The following is a 22,770-nucleotide window of genomic DNA, read 5'->3' on the forward strand; positions in this document are numbered from 1 at the left end:
CTTTTCAGTGCAACTGGTAACAAATTGGTGATTGTGTAATCATCAATTCCGGTAGCATTTTTGTAGAGCAAGTGCTCACAGATTCCTAATCTCAGTCTGTTGCCAAGTAACTACAGAAAGAGATGTATGTGCATTGAAAGTAGTATAACAGCATTCTCCATATTGATTTGATTTGTATAGCAGGTAGTTTTTAAAAGGAGCCCAATTCTATTGCTGTATGCCACTTTCCCCACTCTTCAGGGAATTACCATTTTGTAGTAACGATTCTTTCTTGAAAAAACAACAACAAAAGCCATATGCTAACAGAGGTTTTCTTTACACGGCCCTGTAACAATATAGAAGTGCCAAGAGACCCAGAAAGCAAGTATCCCTGAGGGGCTTAGACTTCCAAAAGTGTTTAGATAAGGATTATGCAGGGTTAAAGCCTGCTTTGACAGGATGACAGCCTTGATAAGCCATGTGTATATGGTTCTGTGTGTATAACATAGCACATACAGAAGAAGTACCTTGTGATAAATTGAGGGGGCATGTGATGCAATTTATCATTTACCATGGCCTGCCTCATCTGCACTTGAGAAGCTGATCTGTTTCTCCAGGGATTTATGCTAACTTTCCTGGGCTGAGCACAGAGAACAGCTGCCTTGTTTTTGCTTGGTTGCTTAAAAAATAAACATACAAGCCACAAATGTGGATTCCCCCCCCATATATAAGAGGAAAACATAAACGGTCTGTCTCTCCTTCTGCCCCTTCTTTGTATGGCTATGACTGCACACTACAAGGCTTCACAACTGCTTACTTGAGTGCAGAATTATATGTCATAAATGGACATATATGCACAGCCATTCTGCACATATTTAGTCAATGAGATTTAAATAGGCTTGTGAATTTCTGTATGAAATGACCTGATCCTCACATCTTGGAATAATGTGTGTTTCATGTCTCTCCAAAGCCAGAGCTTGGAAAAGGTACTTTTTTTAAACTACAACTCCCATCAGCCCCAGCCAGCATAGCCACTGGATTGGGCTGATGGGAGTTGTAGTTCAAAAAAGCAACTTTTCCAAGCTCTGCCCAGCATTGGCAGATAAGGCTATCAGGGGCTACTAGGCATGATGGCTATGTTCTACCTCTGTTATTGGAGGCACTATGCCTCTGAATGTCAGTCGCTGGGAATCACAAATTGTGAGAGAGTACTCTACATGCAGGCCCTGCTTTTGGACATCTCATAGACATCTGGTTGGCCACTGTGAGAACAGGATGATGGACTAGATGGGCCTCTAGCCTGATCCAGCAGGGCTCTTCTTATGTGCTTATGGTGCAGTGCAGGTTTCTTCAGCTTAAAGGTATCAAAATATGCACTTAAATAGTATTTTGAAAGACGCTATGCATTTAAATACATTTTAAAATATGTTTTTGAAGAGGATTTAAAAACAAACAAACCCAAATCATGGATTAATGCAGAAACAGAACAGAAAAGCATATGAAAGTGACATAGAATGGAAGCAGACAGATTCATCCATCCCTAGATTTAAGCATCCCAACTGTGTCTAGGGTTGTAGCCGGTCACCAGGATTAAAGAAATGCACAATTAGTTTCATTCATTGAAGTTTGTGCTTCTCAGAAGGTAAACTCTTGGCACTTAGCAAGTTCCCTTCGAAACTGAAGGGACTTTCAAAAGTGGTATGTAAAATGGTATAGGCATCTGAAATTCAAAGAAAAAAGTTTCAAAAATGCACTGGGCATTCCTAAGCAGTAATGGTCTGTAGGTCTGATGTATATTGATTGGAAGTTTCGTAAAGAATTCAAATTCTAAGAATCCCCTTGCTGCTTAGCACATAACTGAAATCCAAGGCAAAACAGCTTCTCTGTGACATCAGAGCAACTAAATCAATGGCAAGCAGTGACTTCTCTGTTAAAACAATGGCCCACTTGTATGTCAAATGGCATAAAATGAAGTGGCACAGTAAAATACCAGAAACTGACTGCAATAATGAGGAGGGTCAATGGGTGGTGACAGTAATCTCTAGTGAATTATGAATATTCTGACTCTTTCTAAATCTATATATCTGCTTTATCTATATTTATCTATGGATAATAGATAACTCAGATTTAAGAATTTTGTGTACACAAGTGGATGCTAATTGTGTATGTCAGGGATAGCGAACATGATGCCTTCCACTCTTCCTGATGTTGCTGGACTCTAACTAAGCTTTTCCCAACCAGTGTGCCTCCAGATGTTGTTGGACCACAACTCCCATCAGCCTCAGCCAGCATTGCCAGTGGTCAGGAAAGATGGGATGGGAATTGTGGTCCAACAACATCTGGAGGCACACTGGTTGGGAAAGGCTGCTCTAACTCCTATCATCCTGAGCTAGCATAGCCAATGGTCAGGGATGATGAGAACTGTAGTCTGGCAACATCTGGAGGGCTCACATTGGCTACTCTTGGCCTACTTAGAGACAGGTAGAGACAATTCTATTAATTCCCGTAACCTTCAGTCACTGCCAAAGCTCTTAGGACAGCTTTGCCCAACCTGGTGACCTCCAGATGTTTTGGACTACAACTCTTATCAGCCAGCATAGCTAATGGACAGGGATTGTGGGAGCTATAGTCCAAAGGATCTGGAGGCACTAGGATGGGGGATGCTGTTTTAAGCAGAGCTTGGAGATGGAACTTTTTAAAACTACGACTCCCATCAGCCCCAGCCAGCATGGCCACTGGATTGGGCTGATGGGAGTTGTAGTTCAAAAAAGTAACTTTTCCAAGCTCTGGTTTTAAGAGATACACAATGGAACATCTGAGGGCTAGGGAAAGACTTGTGAACTTCTTTATTCCCCCAGTACCTCTTGTATCTGTCACCAGGAACCAGAAGTTATGTGAGGCAGCAGCAGTAGCCCCGGTAAAGAAACACTGCTCTGTGAGGGACTAACTTCTAGCTCCGCCAGCATGTGTTTCTGGCCCAGCTCTTCATCTATTCAATTCTGCCTTTAGTGAACATGTGGAGAGAGGAAGGGAATCATTCTGACGTTCACCTCTGTTCATTCAGCTGTCTTATGACTTTCTGCTTTTTTGGCATTTACAGAACCACATACTTAGAAACTGGGCACTGGTCTCTGTTCACAGACTCACCTGAATGTTTAAGGCACCATGAGACAATTTTATTGTGAAAGGTGGGATACAAATTATATAAATAATAGATGGAGAATGGGGAATAAATAATATGTGGAAGTCAAAGGAAGGCCGGAGGGTGCTAGCTAGTTATCTGCTTCCGCATGTTAACTGTAAGTGAACTTGTGTGAACAGTACTATTAAAGGGCTACTTTCTAATGGTCCTACAGAAATAAACAAACCTCTTAGTTGCATCCTGACCATTGATATGAAGGTACATTTTAATTGTATATGCCTGTGTGTGAAAATAGTTACAGTAGTTGAGGGTTCCACACAGTCCTACAACCCTCCCTTAAGTGGGCTTTCAAAATTATACATCACAACAAGAGAAATGTCCATCGGTTTTTCTCTACACAGCAGTCATGCTTTAGTGAAGCAATTCGACATGCAGTTCTGCTACTTTCATTTAATCCTGTTGTTCCTACTCAGTGATTGAAAACAAGATACACAATAAATCCAGGGAAAACAGAAATAGCCCAGTGTTTCACTCCCAAACATTTCACGGATAAGAAGTTACAACAGGCAGATAAGCAAAAAAGCAACCCAAAGTTCCAGCAAAGAATAGGGTATGTGGAAACCTCTTTGCTTTGAGCAATGATTGATGTGAGCGTTTTGTGACCACTTTAAATTTTTCTTTTTTTACATCCGATTCAAGGCAGTGGAGAGGTAAGACCTTAGCACAGCATTCCAACAGAGAAATAAAGCCTTCCAGAGTCTCATTGCAACAGGTATGGCAGCAAAGGACACTGATTTCAAAAGAGAGATTGGATAACTTTATGAAGGATATCTTATTATGGTTGGGTATCTCCTTTGGAGCTTCCAGTGTGGATTTCTGTAGTGTTTTATCAATGTGCATTTGTAATAGTGTGTGTGTGTGTGTGTGTGTGTGTGTGTGTGTGTGTGTGTGTGTGATACAAATGAACTGCAGGATTTGATAGCTGACACAAACACACACCAATACTGGAATTTTAAACCTTTAATATTTTTACTGATTTTCTTGGAAAGAGACAACCAGGAAAAGGGTGGGATGGAGAAGGAAAAAAGAGAATGGAGGGATCTGAAATAGAATTAAGTCTTGTTAGCACACTAGTTTCAATTGAACCAGTCTTGCATAAGTCTGAGAAAATACAGAGGTACATAGTGCAGCTTCATACAAAGTGGTTGAGAAATTCTAGTGAAAGCAGAATTCAAGAGAAGTAGAATGCAGGGCAGATCAAACAAAAGGTCAGTAAAGGAGCATAAGAGGGGTATTCCTCTTATCTCTAGCAGACTTGTAAATATTCTTGATATTCTGAGGGATGTGAATGTCCCTTCAGGTAACAAAGCTGTGAGGCCCATGTACATTGGAAAGGAACTGGACCGCCTCACCCTTTCTTTAAATTTATATGACACAGATAACTTACACAGATATTTGTGGTCAGGCTGTTGAAAATCTTTGTATTCTGGTAACTTTTGTAGACTTACTTAAAGGCCTAGTTTTCTGCTAGAGGGCAAAGTTAGTTTTATCTTAGAATTGTATAATTTGCTTTGTTGTCCATGATCTGAAAGTTGATTATCCAGTTATTATTTACATGGTGATAACTGCAGCAGATTTTATGGTGCGTATGTGGGTGTGTAATTCTTCATGGTGATTGGTCTTGTTAAATATTCTAGGGTTAATTACAGACTGAGTTGCAGTCGGGCAGTAAGATTGTGTCAAAACCTGCACAGAAAATGAGAGGTTTTGGAAGAAATTTGAATGAAGTGAGAGAGGTCAGCGTCACAGAGGTGTTCCAAACATATGGAATAGTAAGTGAGAAAGGGCAGAGTCCTTTGATGGAGCAGGAGACTTTTTGATGATGGAAGGTGTTTTAGCTGGAAGAAGGAAGATCATGGTCAGGGATGCATTGGAATCTGAGAATGAAGAGATAAAAGGGGGCATGGCCATGAAGGGCTTTGGAGATAAGGAAATTGAGCTTGTGCTGGATTGTGTCATGACCCACAACACAGGGACCTTACAGGACACATCCTGAAGAGGATGAGGTTCAGGTTGCTTCCTTGTGTTGATCTTGCCAGCTGTGAAGGGGTGATTTAGGGCCATAGTAAAACAATTAGCTGATAGGCAGCCAGGCAGTGGCCAGGCTGTAAATCTGTCGAGGCCTGGAGTTAATGAGGAAAGGGGGGAAAGGGAAAGAGCAGAAGTCTTTACTGGTTGAAAGTGTCAGATGCTTTAGCAAGAGCAGATCTGGAATGCAGTTCAGGGTCAACATATGAGTGAGTCACGGGCAAGGCTGGCAATGGTCCAACACTGGGATCCGACGTTGCTTCAGGTTTATTTATTTATTAGACTTTTATACCGCCCGACTAGCAATAGCTCTCTGGGTGGTGAACACAAGAAATACAATAAAATCACATAGTATAATACAACAAAAACATATAAAATAAAATAATCTAAAATCAATCACAGCAGATTTTAAAATTAAGTTAACTTAAATTAGTATTGAGGGCAAAAGACCCCTCACGGCCTTTTAAACTGCTCTCCTTAGTGCAGGTGACTGCAGTCAGCCCTCCAGCTTCCAGGAGCTTGGAATCTTATATGGCCAGAACACTGCTACTCTGACACTCGCTGGCAGCTTGGCTCCGTGGGACCTAGAGCAGCCTCCTGTTCACTTGAGTCCAGTTGAGGCTCCAGCTGTGTCTTACTTATTTTCCTGTGGGTGAGGAGCTGCATCTCTGGTGAGTCTGCTCATTCCCTGGGTCCACTCTGGCACACCATCCCTCTTCGTCCTCCTCTGAGACTAATCTGAAAGAGGCATGACACCTTGAGAGAAGAACCATCAGTACCTTATTTGGGTTCCTCCCAATCAGAGGACATAACCCTGAACAGTTGGCTTGGTGGGACGATACCAGTCATCTGACCTCCAGTCGATTGCATCACTGTTGCTTACCAGGAGGTACAGCGGGAAGGGGAGGCTGATGCAGTGCAAGTGTACCACCAGAGACAATCTGATGCTCTTGCCAATGCATCAGAGGACATAACCCTGAACAGTTGGCATGGTGGGACGATACCAGTCACCTGACCTCCAGTCGATTGCATCACTGTTGCTTACCAGGAGGTACAGCGGGAAGGGGAGGCTGATGCAGTGCAAGTGTACCACCAGAGACAATCTGATGCTCTTGCCAATGCATTTGCACCATGCCAGCCTTATCACTGACTCACCCCTCCCCTTTCTCTCTCTGCCTCCCAGTATGCAGCAGTGATGTGAACAAGCAGAGATTAGATGAGCAATAGCACCTCGTCACAACATCCACTAATGTCACTGACTGATGAGTCCTCTGCAGTAACTCATCTCTCTAGCCTCACAGAAGTCAAAGATTTCCAATAAGATGAGGCCTCTTCCAGGAAGGTGGATTCTACCACACAGCCCAGGTCTTGTCAGACTTCAATAAGAGTTTGGCTAGCTCTACCTCTTTGCCAAGGCCATGGAAAATAAATAATGCAATTTTGGAATGGTTGGAATGAGCATTTTAAGGATAAAGAAAAGACTTGGACAACAGTCATTCAATTAGCATAGTGATAAGTATTACACTGCATAAAATAGAACTGAATTGTATCATTTGTTTTCTTTTACTAGATTTACACAAATCTCAGCAGAATGCTGCACTACTTTATTTGCCACAGTACTCAGCATTTCAGGCAATCAGAATACCTTTTGAGTTCTCGGGAAATACTTTCACAATACCTTGAATTTTGCTGTACCTTTCAAAAGTTTCATTTTTTATATAAGAAAAATCCTCTAACTACATGGCTTTGATGTGGAAGACATCAAAAATATAACTCAGGTCTAGCCTAACTAGAGACCTTTAAGAGAGCCACTGCTTGACAATCTGTAAAATAGGATACTGTAATGCCCTACCTTCTGAATCATTGTAATAATGAATAGTCTCCCATGTGAAAATAAATATGATTCAAACCAGACGCCTGTATTGTACAAATATCCATAATAAAGTGTTTATCTTGCACTGAAACATTTGAAGAGAAGAGATTTCCCCCCCTTATCAGTCTTTGCTGTTGTTGTTACTGGGTAGGTTTTTGTTAAGACTGCATATCCATCTGTGAGGGCACCATTTTTATTATTACAACTTTTTAGAGCATTTTTCTTTCCCCTGGCAGAGCATTGGGAATTACAGTGAATGTTCAAGAAGACTAAAATAGAAAAGAAGCAATATGTGCAGCCTTCCTTAGTTACTAGAGTGGCTCAAATGTCATGTCAGCTTCAATTAGACATGAGCAGATAATGAGGAATCTCAACATCTGTTCGCACATGCGTTCTCCACCCCAAATATTCCCAACCTGTCCATGGTCATTAGGGGCCATATTGCCTTAAAACTTTGTGAACAGTCATTTGGAAACAGTTTTGCCTACACACTTCCTACATTTTGTAATGCATTTATTTCCCCAGTTTTACTGTCAAAGACATTTGCATAACAACAGGACCCTTGGTTCTTAATGGTTCATCTGTTTCCATGGTCGATTCACTACTTGAAACCTTCCATTTGCAGCATTCCTGTCCCTATGGCCTTAATGATTTGTGATGTCACAAAGAGGATATTATGACTTCAGGTGGTGGGAAGGGGGAACAGAAGGAACAGATGAAGGGTTATGGGAGGAAAACAAAGATAGATAATCTGTTTTGCTCACTGTAACAAAGGAAATGTTTCTCACGTATATGTAGAAGCTGGAAGTAGATAATTTTTGTATATATATAGAATATTTATCAGAAGCATTTTTGTGGCAGGTGTAGGAGATGGTTGTATCACTTTAAACACACTTACCTGGGAGTAAACTCCATTGAATTCAGTTGAAATTACTTCTGAGTAGACATGCTTAGGATTGTGCTGTTACTTAGCCATCCTTATTGTATAATGTGAGATATCACCTTGAAGGAAGCTGGTCTGTTCCAGAAATGCTTGATTTACCAACGGACTTCCCTCTGCTCACCAGCCTTATTCACATTTATGCTCCAGAACTGCAGTTTTTATTTTTTTAGGGGTTCTAAGCTGAAAGAACAAATTGCATTGTGCTTCACTGTATCCTCTTGACACATTAATTGTGCATTGATTCTACTGTTAAATGGGGAGTTGTGTGCTTTCAAACTGTGTATTACTCCCTCTATCACAATGAATTGATTTATTTTAAATCAATTCAGTCAATGAACTGGTTTATTTTAAATATTTTACAAGTATAGTTTATATATGCATTCTAACCCTAACTCTCTTCTCACTGTCCAGGCCTTTTCCTTCCTTGCTTGAAGGAAGATATATGGGAAATTGATATAACATCCAGTGCGCCTAACTATCTATGGCAGGGGTGGCCAACCGATGGCCTTCAAGATGGTGTTTGACTCCAACTCCCATGAGCCCCAGCCATCATTGGCAAACATAGGGCAGGGCAGGGCAGGGCAGGGCAGGGCCATAGGTCAGTCATAGAGCGTCTGCTTTGCATGCAGAAGGCCCTAGGTTCAATCCTCAGCATCTCCAGGTAGGGCTGAGGAGACTGTGATGTCATTATATGTTAAAACCTGTAAATATGGTAAGTGCAGGTTTATTAAGGGATATATGGTAAGTGTATTGAATGAGAGGGGGGAGAGCATGGGTTGGAAGGCTGGAGAATGCTGGATGATGATTGGCAGAGTGTTTGAATGGCTGAAGGTATAAATGGGAGGATGACAGTTGAGAGGGGGTCAGTTGGTGAGAGTTGTTGGAGAGTCGTTAGTGGAGAGTTATTTGGATGGGTTGGTTGGCAGAGTTCTGAGGGAGGGTTGGATTATATTTGGCTGATATGTAAAGAGTATATATATGAACAGAAACATAAAGAGTGACACTATATGAAACCATACGCTTGTTAAACATTCCTAAAGTAATCTTGTTATTTCCTGGTGTTATCAAATAAATACTTTTATTGGTTTACCAAAAGCCTGATCCTTGGCTGGGAATACACAGACCAGAAGGGAGGGCAGCGTAATTACCAAGGCTGAAGGGAAACTGTATCATATGGTTGCAGTGAAGGGAGATACTGTAACAACGTCAAGTATCCAGAGCAACCCAGGATTGTATGCTTTATAGACAAAGATACAAGAGGGTTGTGGACAGCAAGGGCACCCAGACACAAAGTAACAAGCTATAGAGAGACTGAGGCAAAGTCTCTAGCAGTATTGTTTACAGGGAGTGACTGGTGGTGCCGCCTAGCAGTGAGATCTTGAGAGTTCTGTGCTAGAGTGGAGTGAGAAAAAATAAAAACAACAATCCTGACTGGTGGTGTCCTGAGGTGGTGCCTAGTGAAAGGCGGTAGCCACAAGCAGGTGGGAACCTGACAGGTGGAGCCAAAGGAGGGAACATCAGAGACTCCTGCCTGAAACCCTGCAGAGTGGCTGCCAGTCAGTGTAGACAGTACTCAGCTAGATAGACCAATGGTCTGACTCAATATAAGGCAGCTTCCTATGTTCCTATCTAAGATCAAGGATGATGGGAGTTGTAGTCCAAAATCTGGAAGGCCAAGGTTAGCCACCCCTGAAATATGGGATAACTATTTGGCACAAACTGGAAGTAATGTTTATGAAATTATATCACTGGGATCAACTAAGTCATAATGTTTCTGGGATGCCTTTATTCTAAGAAAAACAGAACAGGTGAAATAATTCACAGGCTTCACAGTCCTACATAAATCCTGAGAGCAAATGTGGAATTAGTTATTTAGCAAGGGTTCATCTGAGAGCACTTCATTGACTCATCTGGTCTGTTTGAAGTGGTTAGGTATTTTGTGTGTTAAATATTAAAAATAAAATGGCAATAATAATGTAACAGCATTTTATTAAGCATATCTATACATATAGATCTATTTCAGTTTCACACGGCCATTTTGGAGTGGAATAGCTACAGCAAGGCCAAAGGCCAAGTATCCTGATGTATACGTGTTGAAACTCAATAAGATCTTAAAGTATTGGGGTCTGGGGCCATACAAATGGTGCCTCAAGCAACTACTTCATAGCATAGTGTCCCTTACAGTGACAGGGCTGCTGTAAGGCAGACTGATGCTACAGATAGGTTTTACCACACACACCAAAAGAGAATTGTGAGACTAACATCCCTAATCCCTGTGCAGTTTAAAAAGACTATTATTTGTCACACAGAAGGCTGCCACCTGAGGTCCAAGGCCTCAGGTAAGTAATGTATCAGTTTTTAAAATAAATGGAATGTGTTGTTCTCTATCCTGCAATGTCCTTTGTACTAGGATTATTCTAGCAGGTGCTTTACCTTTGACAGAACTTTGTCTGCTTTGACGCAAGTTAAGAGATTTAGAACAGTGGCTGTAGAAATGCTATCTGATAAGGAATAATTGAGCTGAGCTTGACCAAAAAAAGAAAGAAAAAAAGGCAAATCTACATTTAAATGGCATAGTGGACATTTTTTGAAAGATGACTGTGGGCTGATAACTTAGAGTCTTTTAAAAGAAATTATGAAGAACTGTTGATAAGGTAGCAGTCAAATTAATGTGATTTTTGTAAAAAAAAAATTACATCCAAGTAATTTAATGTTTTCTTCAGTTATCCAACCCTTCCAAACAAACAACTTAGTTACAAGTGATGAAGGAGGGTAGGGAATACATGTATAAGTTGGTAGGTAAGATAAAAGACTTCTTCATATTTGAAGGGGTCACCACATTATTATAGGGGAGCATATTTTTTTCATACAATGGCCATTTGAACATACCATTGTATATAAGTTACACAGGAAGTGATGTGCAGCTGCTTCCTACATTTTTTGAAATCATTTTTACCCAGCACAGTAGAGGTGCTGTCCTCTGAAATTGCTTCAAGCAGCTCTACAGTGTTAAAAAAAAGGGGGGGGGAAGCAGCCCTAGATTCGCCACAAAAGTAGATGGAGTGAACCAGTGCTTGGAAAGGTACATAGATCTGCAGGTTAAACCACAGATCACAGAGATGTCATATCAAACTGTGGAGTGGGCTAAAATCCTCAACCATCCCTATTTCTATTTGATAAGTAACAGTTGTAAAAAGCAGTTGGAGCAAAAAACAAGACATGTCCTTTTTCAAATTAAATACAGCCCATGTCTAGTTCTATTAAACAATTTCTGATAGGGATTGTTACATGAAGATAAAACAAAACAGTTTTGCTTATGTATATATGAGAAAGCATTTATGTGGATACATATCAGCATCATTAGAACATTTTAACTTAATTCTGTTTTGTCCATACAACCTGCCCAATGGTGGCAGCCATCTTCTACCACCACCATTAATAAAATTCCTAGAAATAACACTGCATCATGATGTGGCATCATTCCTTTAAGGGCATTTAGAAAGCAGAGAGAAAGGCTCCTTGGGGAGCTCTGTGATTATTTTTGACTTAGTGGGAAAAGAGAAAAACTCTCAGCCATTGTCTTTGGAATTGAGAACTACCCCCCCCGGAAAGAATTTGCCACTATCCCCACGTTGCAAATATTGCTGTTCATTCCCTTTGGTAGGCTTTTTCTGATTTACCACCAAGAACGAGAAGTCAGTCAGTCGAGGGTTCAACCCAAGTTTATTCTGCAGAATAGAGACACACTCACACGCTTATGTGTACAAAGTAAGTTGCCTGCATGTTACTGAGCAGGCCTGCGTTTTATACCTTATCTCAGTAATGCTATGTGGCAATAAAAAGTTACAAAGCTCAAGCAATTTAACACAGGAAACGAAAGACAAGATGTGCCACTGTTTGGCTATCTGCCCATTACATCTGCATACATAAGATAAACCAGAACTTCCAGCTAGTTTCTTTATCCTTATCTTAGTACATTGTAATCAATTCCCTGAGGTCTTTTGACCTTCGATGTGGCTGTCCTTTATTTCTATTATACATTATAACACACTCTGTATTTTCTCAACACCCACAGGTTGTTACAATCTTCAGGGGCCACTCTTCCCACCAACAAAAATACGGGGGGGGGAAATCTGGGCTGAATACTTTGACTGAATCCTACTACATACTGAAGCATTTTGTTGCAGGTCCCACTTTATTATTACATGTAAGTGAAGATTAATGCAGTTTAACCCTAATAAACCCCAGTTTGTACAAAAGGTGTGAATTTCAGAAAGACTTGAGCTCCAGCACCTCCCAACTTAGAAATTTAATAATAGAAAAAGATGGGGAAAACAATACTCACTCATGCTTAGATTTTTCTAATAGCTTTTCTGTAAAGTCTGGATCAATTCTCAGATGGGTAAGCCTATTTTATAAATAGGTTTGTAGAGAAGCTATTCATTTCACAAACTGGAGGGTTTGGTTTGCTGATTTGCTTTGCAAATAAAAACATCTCATAAGATTTTTAAGTGCTCCCATTTTTTGGTCAAACTGTTTTTTGTACATAAATATTTTGGTTTTTGAGTATTAAATTTGCTATCCATTGAACAAGATGATAAGAGACAGAAGAACAACACAGTTCTGCAAAAGTCTTTGTCTCTGCTCTATTCATTTATCTCTCAAAGTATTGTAACCCTCCCTCCATCCTGTTTCTGATTTATTTTTAGTCTATTTGGAAGACCTTTACTAAAATTGTTCCTTTCTAGTTTTTCCACAAGTGCATATTCCCAGACTGCAATTCCATGTAATGGCTTCCTTCCACTTTCTGTATCAATTCTGAACTCTTGCCACAATTTCCTCCTTATTAATTCTTCTCTGTTTCCAGTTTTTGTGTTCTTGACTTTGTCTGTCCTTCCTATATATGCAACCCTGCAAAACCAGTTTGACCATGTAGTATGCACACCAATGGAGATTGTGTTAAAAGTTAAAACCATAGTAAATGCTGGCCCAGAAAATACTGGGGAAGCTAGGAGACTCCTTCAGGATACCCTATATGGATATTGTTTTAAGAATAATCCCTGTTCTATATATTTAAAGTATAACCTGTTTGTAGAATATTCAGAATGACCATACTCGTGTTTTCTCCTTGCAGCACCACTAACAGAAAAACCACCAAAGCTTTTGTATCCTTCAGAAAGTAAATTGACGGTTCAGGAGACACAGCTGGGTAAGTTTTATTCAGGAAGTACTGGTGTATGCTGTGTTAATGTTAAATGAAGGCATTAACTTTTAAAATTAAAAAAATAGAGTTGACATTACACTGTGTCTCTGTGTAGAGATGCTTGCGGTTAGGTTATAATAATGGTATATTTGGATTGATGCTGTTGTACCAATGAAGATAACTGTTAAGAAATATGATTGCTGTGTAAAGTGTCTCTTTCTTTCCCTGGTTTGTTAGTTACTCTGTTTGCAAGTGACAGTTAAGAGAAGTTAACTGGATGTAGGCAAACAGTTGAACTGAGGAGGAATATATCTGAATGGATAAATAAAATGGGTGTTTCTTGCTGTTCCATTTGTTATCCTGCCTTCCCCAGGTAGTACTCTTCAGATATTTTGGGCTACAACTCCCATCAGCCCCAGCCAACATGGCCAACAGTCAGGAATTAAGATAGTTGTAGTCCAAACCATGGGGAAGGCTAAATTATATTTTTTGCAGTATGTATGTGTGAATGTTGCAAATACAGAAGACAAATTTCCTGATGATCCTGTTTTAGTTTGACCAACTGGGTGCTGTATAATTTCAGTTTACAGTGAATCCAATGTACTGAATTTATGTTTTATCAAAACACAAATTTTAAAATTGTGTTAAATCATAATTTTACACCTCCAGAAGAGCACTCATCTTGTTAGTTTTGTCAAATTACAAATGAGGTTCAATGATCTAAAATTCACTGTGAGACCTCCTTCATGACTCTTTGATACCTACAGGATAGAGTGCTGTTACCATTGCCATCGTCTGCTACCATGGGAGAACTAGACTATCTTAATGGCATTTAATGAAGGATTTTTTTGGTCTTTAACATCATCAGTTCCTTTGGAAATTACTGGTTACTGCTTGTCTCAAGACTCTCTCTCTCTCTCTCTCTCTGTCATAGTAAAGTGCTTTTATGGTGGACTTTACCACCATTTAAAGACATTCATTTTCACATAGAGAGCCATTTGTGAAAACACCCCTGTTTAAAAACCTGAACAGTTACTACATCAGAGAAAGCTACTACCTTGATGATCTTTCCATCTCTATATTATCTGGATAGGACTGGATGTACATTCAGTTGTATGAAACAATAATATTCATTGGTGGTTCAGCTGAACTTTCTGTAATATTGTGTCTCTGTCTTAACTTTAAAACTTTATCTTATATTTATGATTTGTAAACTGTTTTGTAAACTTGCAAACTATCATATCATTGGAATTTTTGCTTCTACTGAAACTTTCCCTGAGTTTGCAGAGTTCAGGTTTAGCTTCTCATCATTACCACTGATGTTTAGTTGTATTACTATGGTGACTTTAGTGTTCTGTTGTACCCAGAGCTTGGAAGTAACTCGTTAGAAATAACGAGTTACTTGTAATTTGTTACAATTTTGCATAACGAGTGGGTAACTTCGTTACATTTTGTATGTAACAGAATGAGTGGTAATTTCATTACTTTTGAGCTGCAAATGTAACTTTTTTGCGTTACATTTGGACGTTACTGGGGGGAGAAAGCAGGGGAAATCATCTGCTGCTGTGATTGGTGGAATGGTGGAGGAAAGATATGTGCCTCAAACTGGGCTTCTGCGCTGTTTAGCTCTTCCCTCGTGCTCTATGGAGGCACGAGGGAGGAAGTGGAGAGTCAGACGGAGCTGGAGGGCAAGGAGGAGTAGAAGACAGAAGCAGCAGAATGGAAATGAAGAGCTGTGGAGGTGAGTGTATGTGTTACCCTTTCCAGCCTACTCTCCCTGCCCCCCCCGCTCGTCCTGCCTCCCTCAGCCTGCTTGCCCGCCCCCTCTGCTCTTCCTGGCACCCCCTGCTTGTCCTTGCATCCCCTCTGCTTGTCCTTGCATCCCCTCCGCTTGTCCTTGCACCCTCTTTGCATCCCCTCCGCTTGTCCTTGCACCCTCTTTGCATCCCCTCCGCTTGTCCTTGCACCCCTCCAGAGAGGGTGAAAATTGGGAACTGGCAAGAGACTGGCAAGAGGTAGGTGCAGTCTCATACTTCTGTTTGTGTGTTTTGCTTCAGTTATGTGCCTCTCATAGAGCGACTCTCACTAGGCAGCAAGAGATGACTACCGCAAGCAACTAATTTGGGGCACCATGCAACAAATTATTAGCTATTTTAATTTTTGGTTGTTGTATATTTACTGTCAGGAAGAGGTACTTGTGAGATTTTCTGCCTCAAATGCCAACATAACTTTTCAAGCTCTGGTACTATGACCTTGACTTGGGGGCAGGGCACCATTTGCTCTTCTGCTTCAAGTAGCAAAATGTCTTGGGCTGCACCTGCTTGCAGTCATTTCACATACTGGACAACTAACATGGCTTTTTGGTGAAGGGCAAGAGAGAATAAGACTGTTATCTCAAAAACAGTTGTGCTTGAGGAAAAGATGGCAAACATATGTAGAACTGAACTTTTCTGCAATAATATAGACATTTGCATAGGGTATTTTTTTCTACTCATGGAATATTAAATCTTTAAGTCCTAAATCCTTTGTCATCCCCTCCCCCTTGTGCACACCCTTTACACTGTCTTTCTCCCTATGCATGTAGGTCAAAATGACAACTGGTGTAGTTTGGGAATTAACAGAACGAGAGCTGAATTACAACTCAAAAAAGAACTTCCCTGCTGGTGTCTGCTGCTGATGTGGGGGACATTTTGTTAGGGAGAAGTGATGAGAGGGGGTAATTTGCTGCTGAAACTTTTTATCTGCAACCCCTTCTCTGGCCACTTTTCCCTAGCTGATGGAGGTCAATAAGGAAAAACATGGGGCATTGCACTGGTAAAGTGGCAAGCATGGAAAACAGCCCCTTCCATCTATCTCCTGCTTCACCTACCCAAATGCACCCCAGCAAATGCTTTGCACATTGACAGCACACATTTAGTTGGTTTTCTGGTATTTGCTGCTGAAAGTGTAGTTCCATGCTGGGTGCAGCTGGGATGTTCTGAGTTCATATCTTACCACAGCCATGAACTCGCTGGATGACCTTCTGGCCACACCCACGCCAGACATTTATGCCACTTTAAACAGTCATGACTTCCCCCAAAGAATCCTGGCAAGTGTAGTTTGTGACGGGTGCTGAGTGTTATTAGGAGACTCCTATTCTCCCGACAGAGCTCCAATGTCCAGAGTGGTTTAACAGTCAGCCCCTCTTCTCAGACAATTCTGTGGCTGGAGTTCTGTGGGGGGAATTGGCCTGTCAGGTGTGCTTTAACTTGGATTCCTGCATTGAGCAGGGGTGTGGACTCGATGACCTTAAAGGTTCCTTCCAACTCTACTATTCTATAATTTTCTGTTAGCTGAGACATCTCTCTCTTACACACACACACACTCACTCACTCACACAGCCACTGAGTATTTCATAACAGAGCATGCTCAGTACTCATTTGGGCTGTTTTGGGAGTCATCCTCTTTCTGTTTTCTCTCTCACTTTTTTGTATTCTGCAACACTTGGGGTTCCCTCTTGCCCACTAATACTCCTTATTATGTGTGGTATGGATGGTGATACCATGGCTACATAAGCAACAACACTTCCAGCCTGAGCTTCAGAAATAGAGGGAATGACACTCTGACCAGTTTAAGTGGTTAGTATTTAAATCTGATTGGAAACTGTTCAGTTTGACACAAGGTGGCTATTAAGCATGACCTAAAAGCTGCAATTCCAAGCATACTTACTTGGAAGTAATTCCCATAGCAGTAAATAGGATTTACTTCTGGGAGTATAGAATCAATCCGTAAGAGTCTCCCAGTAGACACCATACATGTAAGCACATGGCTTTTCCCCAAGAATCTTGGGGACTGTAGTTTACTCCTCACAGAGCTACAATTCCCAGCACCCGTAACAAACTACAGTTCCCAGGATTCTTTTTTGGGGTGGTGGTGGAAATGTGCTTTAAATCTGTCATGTGTATGGAACTTTGGTGAGATAATAGCTGAAGGTAATCAGCCCAAAATGATAACAAATAATCAGTAGGCATTCCCAAAAGACATTCAAACAGTGGGTTAAAAAAAAGTGAGAATTACAGAGGCAAACACAGAATGCAGTTAAGCAATAAAGTAATCCAAGAGAGAGGAGACACCTTTGTCTCTGCTCTCTCCCTCCTGAGCCAGGAGGGCAACTCCCAAACCTGAGTGTTGCGCCTCCAAGTTAGTTAGAACTAGGTATGCCTTTCCTATCTACTATGTATTTCTATAAATAAAATAGCTTTTCTTATTTTACTAAGTCTTAAGTCTCAGTGATCTCAGTGCAGGGTAAAAGCCTGCCACTTAGGTAAACGCACACATCTCAGACTGTTGACAATCTCTGCTAATATCTATACAAATTTACATAACATGCATCACCTGAACTCACATGATCTAGAGTTACCTTAGATCTTGCAACATTTGCAAATGAGAAGCAATAGGGTTTTATATTAGTTCTGATTGTCTATTGGGCTATCATAGGGTATGTATTTTTTGCCTTTTCTATGGCAAAAACTCCAACTTCAGTGGAATTTATGTGATGTGTTCTAACCATTTGAATGTGGCTAATGAATGCTTTATTCTTTCATCAGAACTTTAGCGGTAGTACTAAAATACTAATAAAAAAGGAAAAGAGAAAAAATACTTTACATACATCATTCAGCTGTATTGTTAATTATAGATATAGATATAAAGGATAAATGGCATTTTGTCAAAAGTATTTTTGCCTACATTTTATACCTCCTCCTTGGTTTTCCAAGCTTGGCATGGAATGCTTGTCATACAGAATTAATTTGAAATGCTGCATTATCATAATCATCTTCTTCAAAATAAAAAAAATAAATGTACTGCCTTCAAGTTGATTCCGACTTATGGTGACCCTATGAATAGGGTTTTCATGGGAGGCAGTGACTGGCCCAAGGTCACCCAGTGAGCTTCATGGCTATGTGGGGATTCGAACCCTTCTACTACCCCCTGTGTGTGTGTGTTTAGTTTTAATATTGTTTTAGGCTACTTAGATGTGAAGCAGCCAAGGGCAGCACCTTGTAGGCATTTTTTAAAAAAGTAACTGAAATGTAATTGTAGTGATTACTTTTGAGAAAAAGTAATCAGTTACTTTCAGAGCAATTGTAATTGTAACTGTAATTACTACTTTTTTGGCCAAGTAATTGTAACTGTAATTTATTACGTTTTAAAAGTAATATTCCAAGCTCTGGTTGTACCCACCTTGTGTTATTTAATTATGTGAAATATCAGACCTCTTCTAGGGCACCTTTGAGAAAGTGTGACTAGAGTTCTTTGTGTATGCAACTCATTGTAAGTTATAGTTAGACATTAGGATGACACTAGGTCAGTGCTATAGGGTTATTGTGCTCATGTTGTGGTGGTATTGTTAAACTGAATCAGTTGGCTAGAATCCAAGTACTAAATATTCAAATTTATCTTGTTACCAACACTGTAATCTTACTGAAGCTTAAAAAAAGTATGTATGTACATCACACTATAGAAAATACTATATGTGATTAATTGGCATACTAGAAGCTCCTGAGATCTGCAGTACAACACTATTGTAGAGGACATATCAAGAGATATTAAATTTAAATCATTGTGGCTAAATAAGAGGTGTCCTTTCCACTGACATCAATGGCAATATTGCAATATTCATATTGATTATAGTATGTGTGGATAGCACCTGAAGTTCTGGTCCTGAGCTGAGAAGCAATTTTCTGGCTGTGGTGGGAAGACACATTTTAAAGACTTACTACAAGACATATGAATACAGAAGGTTTGCAGTGGCTAGTGCCATGAGAAAGTACAAATATTTTGCTCAGAATGCATTTTTTGAACAAGTGGTCCACTGGATGTATGACCAAATGCATATTAATTGCATTGCAAATTTGGAAAGTTTTTAAAGGTTCAGATGAAAGGAAAATTCTAGAAAAGCATACATCATGTGGAAATGCAACATAAATTCCATGATTATTGAGTCAAACACAATAAACAAAACTTTAATTAAGGCCAGTTCAACAATAAATAAATCAAAATGTATAAACAGAATGACAGTATGTGCTAACTCTGTAGAACATGGTTCAATCAACTTCTGACAGGAAAGCTAATGGAGGTTAAGATTTGGATGATAGAAGCTCTACCCGTCTTTTCTTAAGTGGTTCATTTTAATTAATCAATGTTTAAATAATGCATTTAGGAGTGGGGTGGGGGCTTTTAGTAATTCACATGGTTTATTTCTACCCATTTAAACTTTAAAGATAACTAACCTCTCAGGCTAGAGGTTAGAATATAATGTCTGTTAAAATATAAGAGGAAGTTGTAAGAGAAAAATGTGGATGGGAGTTTCATAGAGATCTTGTCTTGTATCTTTCTTAATAATTTTTCTCACAGAGGCAGAATTACAAAGCAGTTAGTTGTGCAGGCCAACAAAAACCCCGAATGGCCATGCAGTTTATAGAAAGAAGAAAGTAAGTTTCCCCTGGCAGGGGTTTTGCTTCAGTTCACTAGACAAGACAGCACAATGTTGTCACCGTCTTTTAGGAAATAGTTGCAGTTTTCCTTCTGAGGGAGGTGTCTAAAAACCTTTCCTGAAACCAAAGCAGACACAGAAAATTAGATTGACTTCCCCACAAATTTTAACAGACAACCCAAAGCACATCCTGCCTTCTTTCACATCTCAACCTACATGAGAAAAGAGTTGGGGTTGTACTCTTTGTCACTTTTTTTACCTGCTTAGGGCCTCCAAAAGCTGGAGTATAGTTACTAGGGTTGCCAGGTTCAGGGTCTGAGACTGATCCTGTATCTTTAGGAGAAGAGAAAGTCAGCCAAGTGCAGGTGTTGTTGCAACACTATAATGGGAAAAACCACAAGGTAGAATTTTTCCTTCCCCCTGCACAACTTTTAAAGACACAGAAGATATCTTGGAGGCTGGGCCTGACAACCAAGAGGTCTTCTGCATCTTTAAAAGTTGTGCAGGGGGAAAGGAGAATTTCACCTTGTGGTTTTTCCCACTACAGCCTTGCAAGAACACCTGCACTTGGCTGACTTTCTCTTCTCCTAAAGATGCAGGATCAGTCTCAGACCCTGAACCTGGCAACCCTAATAGTTACCCATATTCTCCAAACACCTCTGTACTATAAGGATTACTTTGGATGAGGGGTGGGTACCCTATGGCCTTCCAGATGTTTCTGGATGCCAACTTGCACCATCCCTGACCATTTGCCATACTGACTGGGGGCTGATGGGAGTTGGAGTCCAACAACATCTGGAGGGCCACAGGTTCCTTATTCCTAACTTAGATGTTTTTTGCTGGCAAACTAGGGCTGAGCCAGTCCCCCAATGTGTGTCTCTACAAATGTGTGGATTTTCAACAGTTTCCATCGAGGATGGAGGCGGAGGTCAGGGGGCTTACTATTAGTACCTGAGATGGCTGTGGGTTTTATTATTTCTCCCCTTCTCTTAACTAAAAAAGCTGATTCAAGCAGCAGAATTGCAATGAATTGTTAGCTGTATTCAGCTCCATATACAATGGACCAATAAGCATGACACTACATCATGAAGCATCCACAAAATTTATCTTCATTTAATAGAAATAAAATTAAAGAAACCCTCTACTGACTTATGTAATAATAGAAAGCTTTTCTTCCCCACACCAGAATAAAATTCCTTCATAAAATTCAATTTCCTTCCTGAAAATATTGGCATTATTTGGCAGCCCTTTTGTCCCCCAAAGACCCGCCATGGCTCAGAGAGGTAAGCGGCGGTAATGCAGCTGAATCTCTGCTCACGGCCGGAATTCGATTCCAACGGAAGGAGGAAGTCGAATCTCCCGTAAAAGGGGTCGAGGTCCACTCAGCCTTCCATCCATCCATGGTCGGTAAAATGAGTACCTGGCATATGCTGGGGGGTAAAGAAAGGCTGGGGAAGGAACTGGCAATCCCACCCCATATAAACGGTCTGCCTAGTAAACGTTGCAAGACATCACCTAAGAGTCTGAAACAACTTGCACTATAAGTGCGGGGACACCTTTACCTTTTTTTTGTCCTCCCAAATTTCCAGAAACCTCTGGGTCAAATACTCTGACTCAGAGTTATGGCAAAGCCATGTTTGTTTGTTAGTATGACAGACCACCAGGGTCTGACCCTCAGTCAGACACTCCCCTCCCTTATTTGACTAGGAGATTCTAACCATGAAGGCAGCAGCCTCATCAATCCACCAGGATGCCAGCTGATGAGCCTAATGATGGACAGCTGAAAGGCAGCTCAGCTGCAGCTGAGTGTAAACAAAGGAAGGTAGAGATAAAAAGAGCATATGTGAGAAGGAAGGGAGTAAAGTGCAAGGAAACAGACAGGGTCACAGCTAAACAAGCATATACAGACAAGAGAAGGAGGAGCACAGGCACCCAATGGAGGGGAGAGATGCCCCATATTAAGAGGAATCCAGCTCCAGCACAAACCAATGAGTGGGTACACCCCTTATAGAAGTCACTACAACAAGAGAGGAGCTGGTGGGACTCTTGGGCCAGAGAGCAGAAGGCATTCACTCTACTTTGAGAGGGAGAGAGAAGAAGAGGGGTTAGTGGCAGACTTAATCCAGCGGTTTCAGCCCAGCCCCAAAGTTCTTACACTGGGCAGTCTTTGGGCATTGTCTTTCCGGGGGGATCCTAACCAAGAGAAGGTGGAGTTAGATGTCCCAGAGAAAGTTCTTTTGAAAGATGTTTCTAGAGAAGCTAATGTAAAAGGCTGACTTACTGTATTATAATAGTTCAATTGAGAAGTATCACTGGTACAGCTGCAGAAGACATTGGTAATTGGGGCCTATTTCTCTCAGTTGTACCACTGTAGACTGGTGTCTATATATCTGAGCTTTCTCTATGAGTGTATAACCATGTTGTTATAATTACTGAATTCAATGGAAATGCACAGTTGATTAGTAAATTAGCAATTGAGAAAGATGAATAAATTTTAAGAAGAATTCCATATTCTAATGAAGTAGGGAATTTCACTTCACTGAGTTACTCAGTTAACTGTTTTTCCAACTTCTGATGTACCCCAAAACTTATATGGGGATAACTTAAAACTATGCAAGTGTCATGAAAAGTGGGTCATTTTAGAGGTAATTGCCATTTCACTTTCAGCAGAGGAACTGAAATGTAGATAAAAGAAAGATACTACTTTACATTAGATAAGATACACAAATCTTTCTATTCATACTCATGGAACTGGCATGAGGGAAAATCAATTTTTGAAAAAAGATGAATTCTCTCTATTGAGTAGCTGCTTTATATAAAATGTATGATGTCCTTCATTCAGGCAGAAGAAGGCTTACAGTCCCTGTTTATTTGGGTAGCATATTGAACAGGCATCATCTAATCTTGAGACTATAGGATAGCTTCCTATATTCAATTGATCTATATTTATGTTTTAAAGAAGAAATATTTTCAAATCAAGTCTCCCCCACCCCCCACTACCCTGGCCACTTTACAATCCTGTCTTTCTTCCCTCATTTTTCAACTGTAATGCTAGTCTGCCTGTGATGCA

The 22,770-nt window shown here is 40.4% G+C and overlaps 1 protein-coding gene across 1 annotated transcript in view; it reads left to right on the forward strand.

The window, feature by feature from the left end:
* Positions 1-22,770, forward strand: part of IL1RAPL1 (interleukin 1 receptor accessory protein like 1) — a 1,273,168-nt gene that overhangs the window by 951,498 nt on the left and 298,900 nt on the right. The window contains exon 7 of the mRNA XM_061627356.1: positions 13,160-13,234. Coding sequence (XP_061483340.1) covers positions 13,160-13,234 — 75 coding nt within the window. The remainder of the gene's footprint in view (positions 1-13,159; positions 13,235-22,770) is intronic.

This window comes from Rhineura floridana, chromosome 5 (assembly GCF_030035675.1).
Source record: "Rhineura floridana isolate rRhiFlo1 chromosome 5, rRhiFlo1.hap2, whole genome shotgun sequence".
NCBI classification, from domain to species: domain Eukaryota; kingdom Metazoa; phylum Chordata; class Lepidosauria; order Squamata; family Rhineuridae; genus Rhineura; species Rhineura floridana.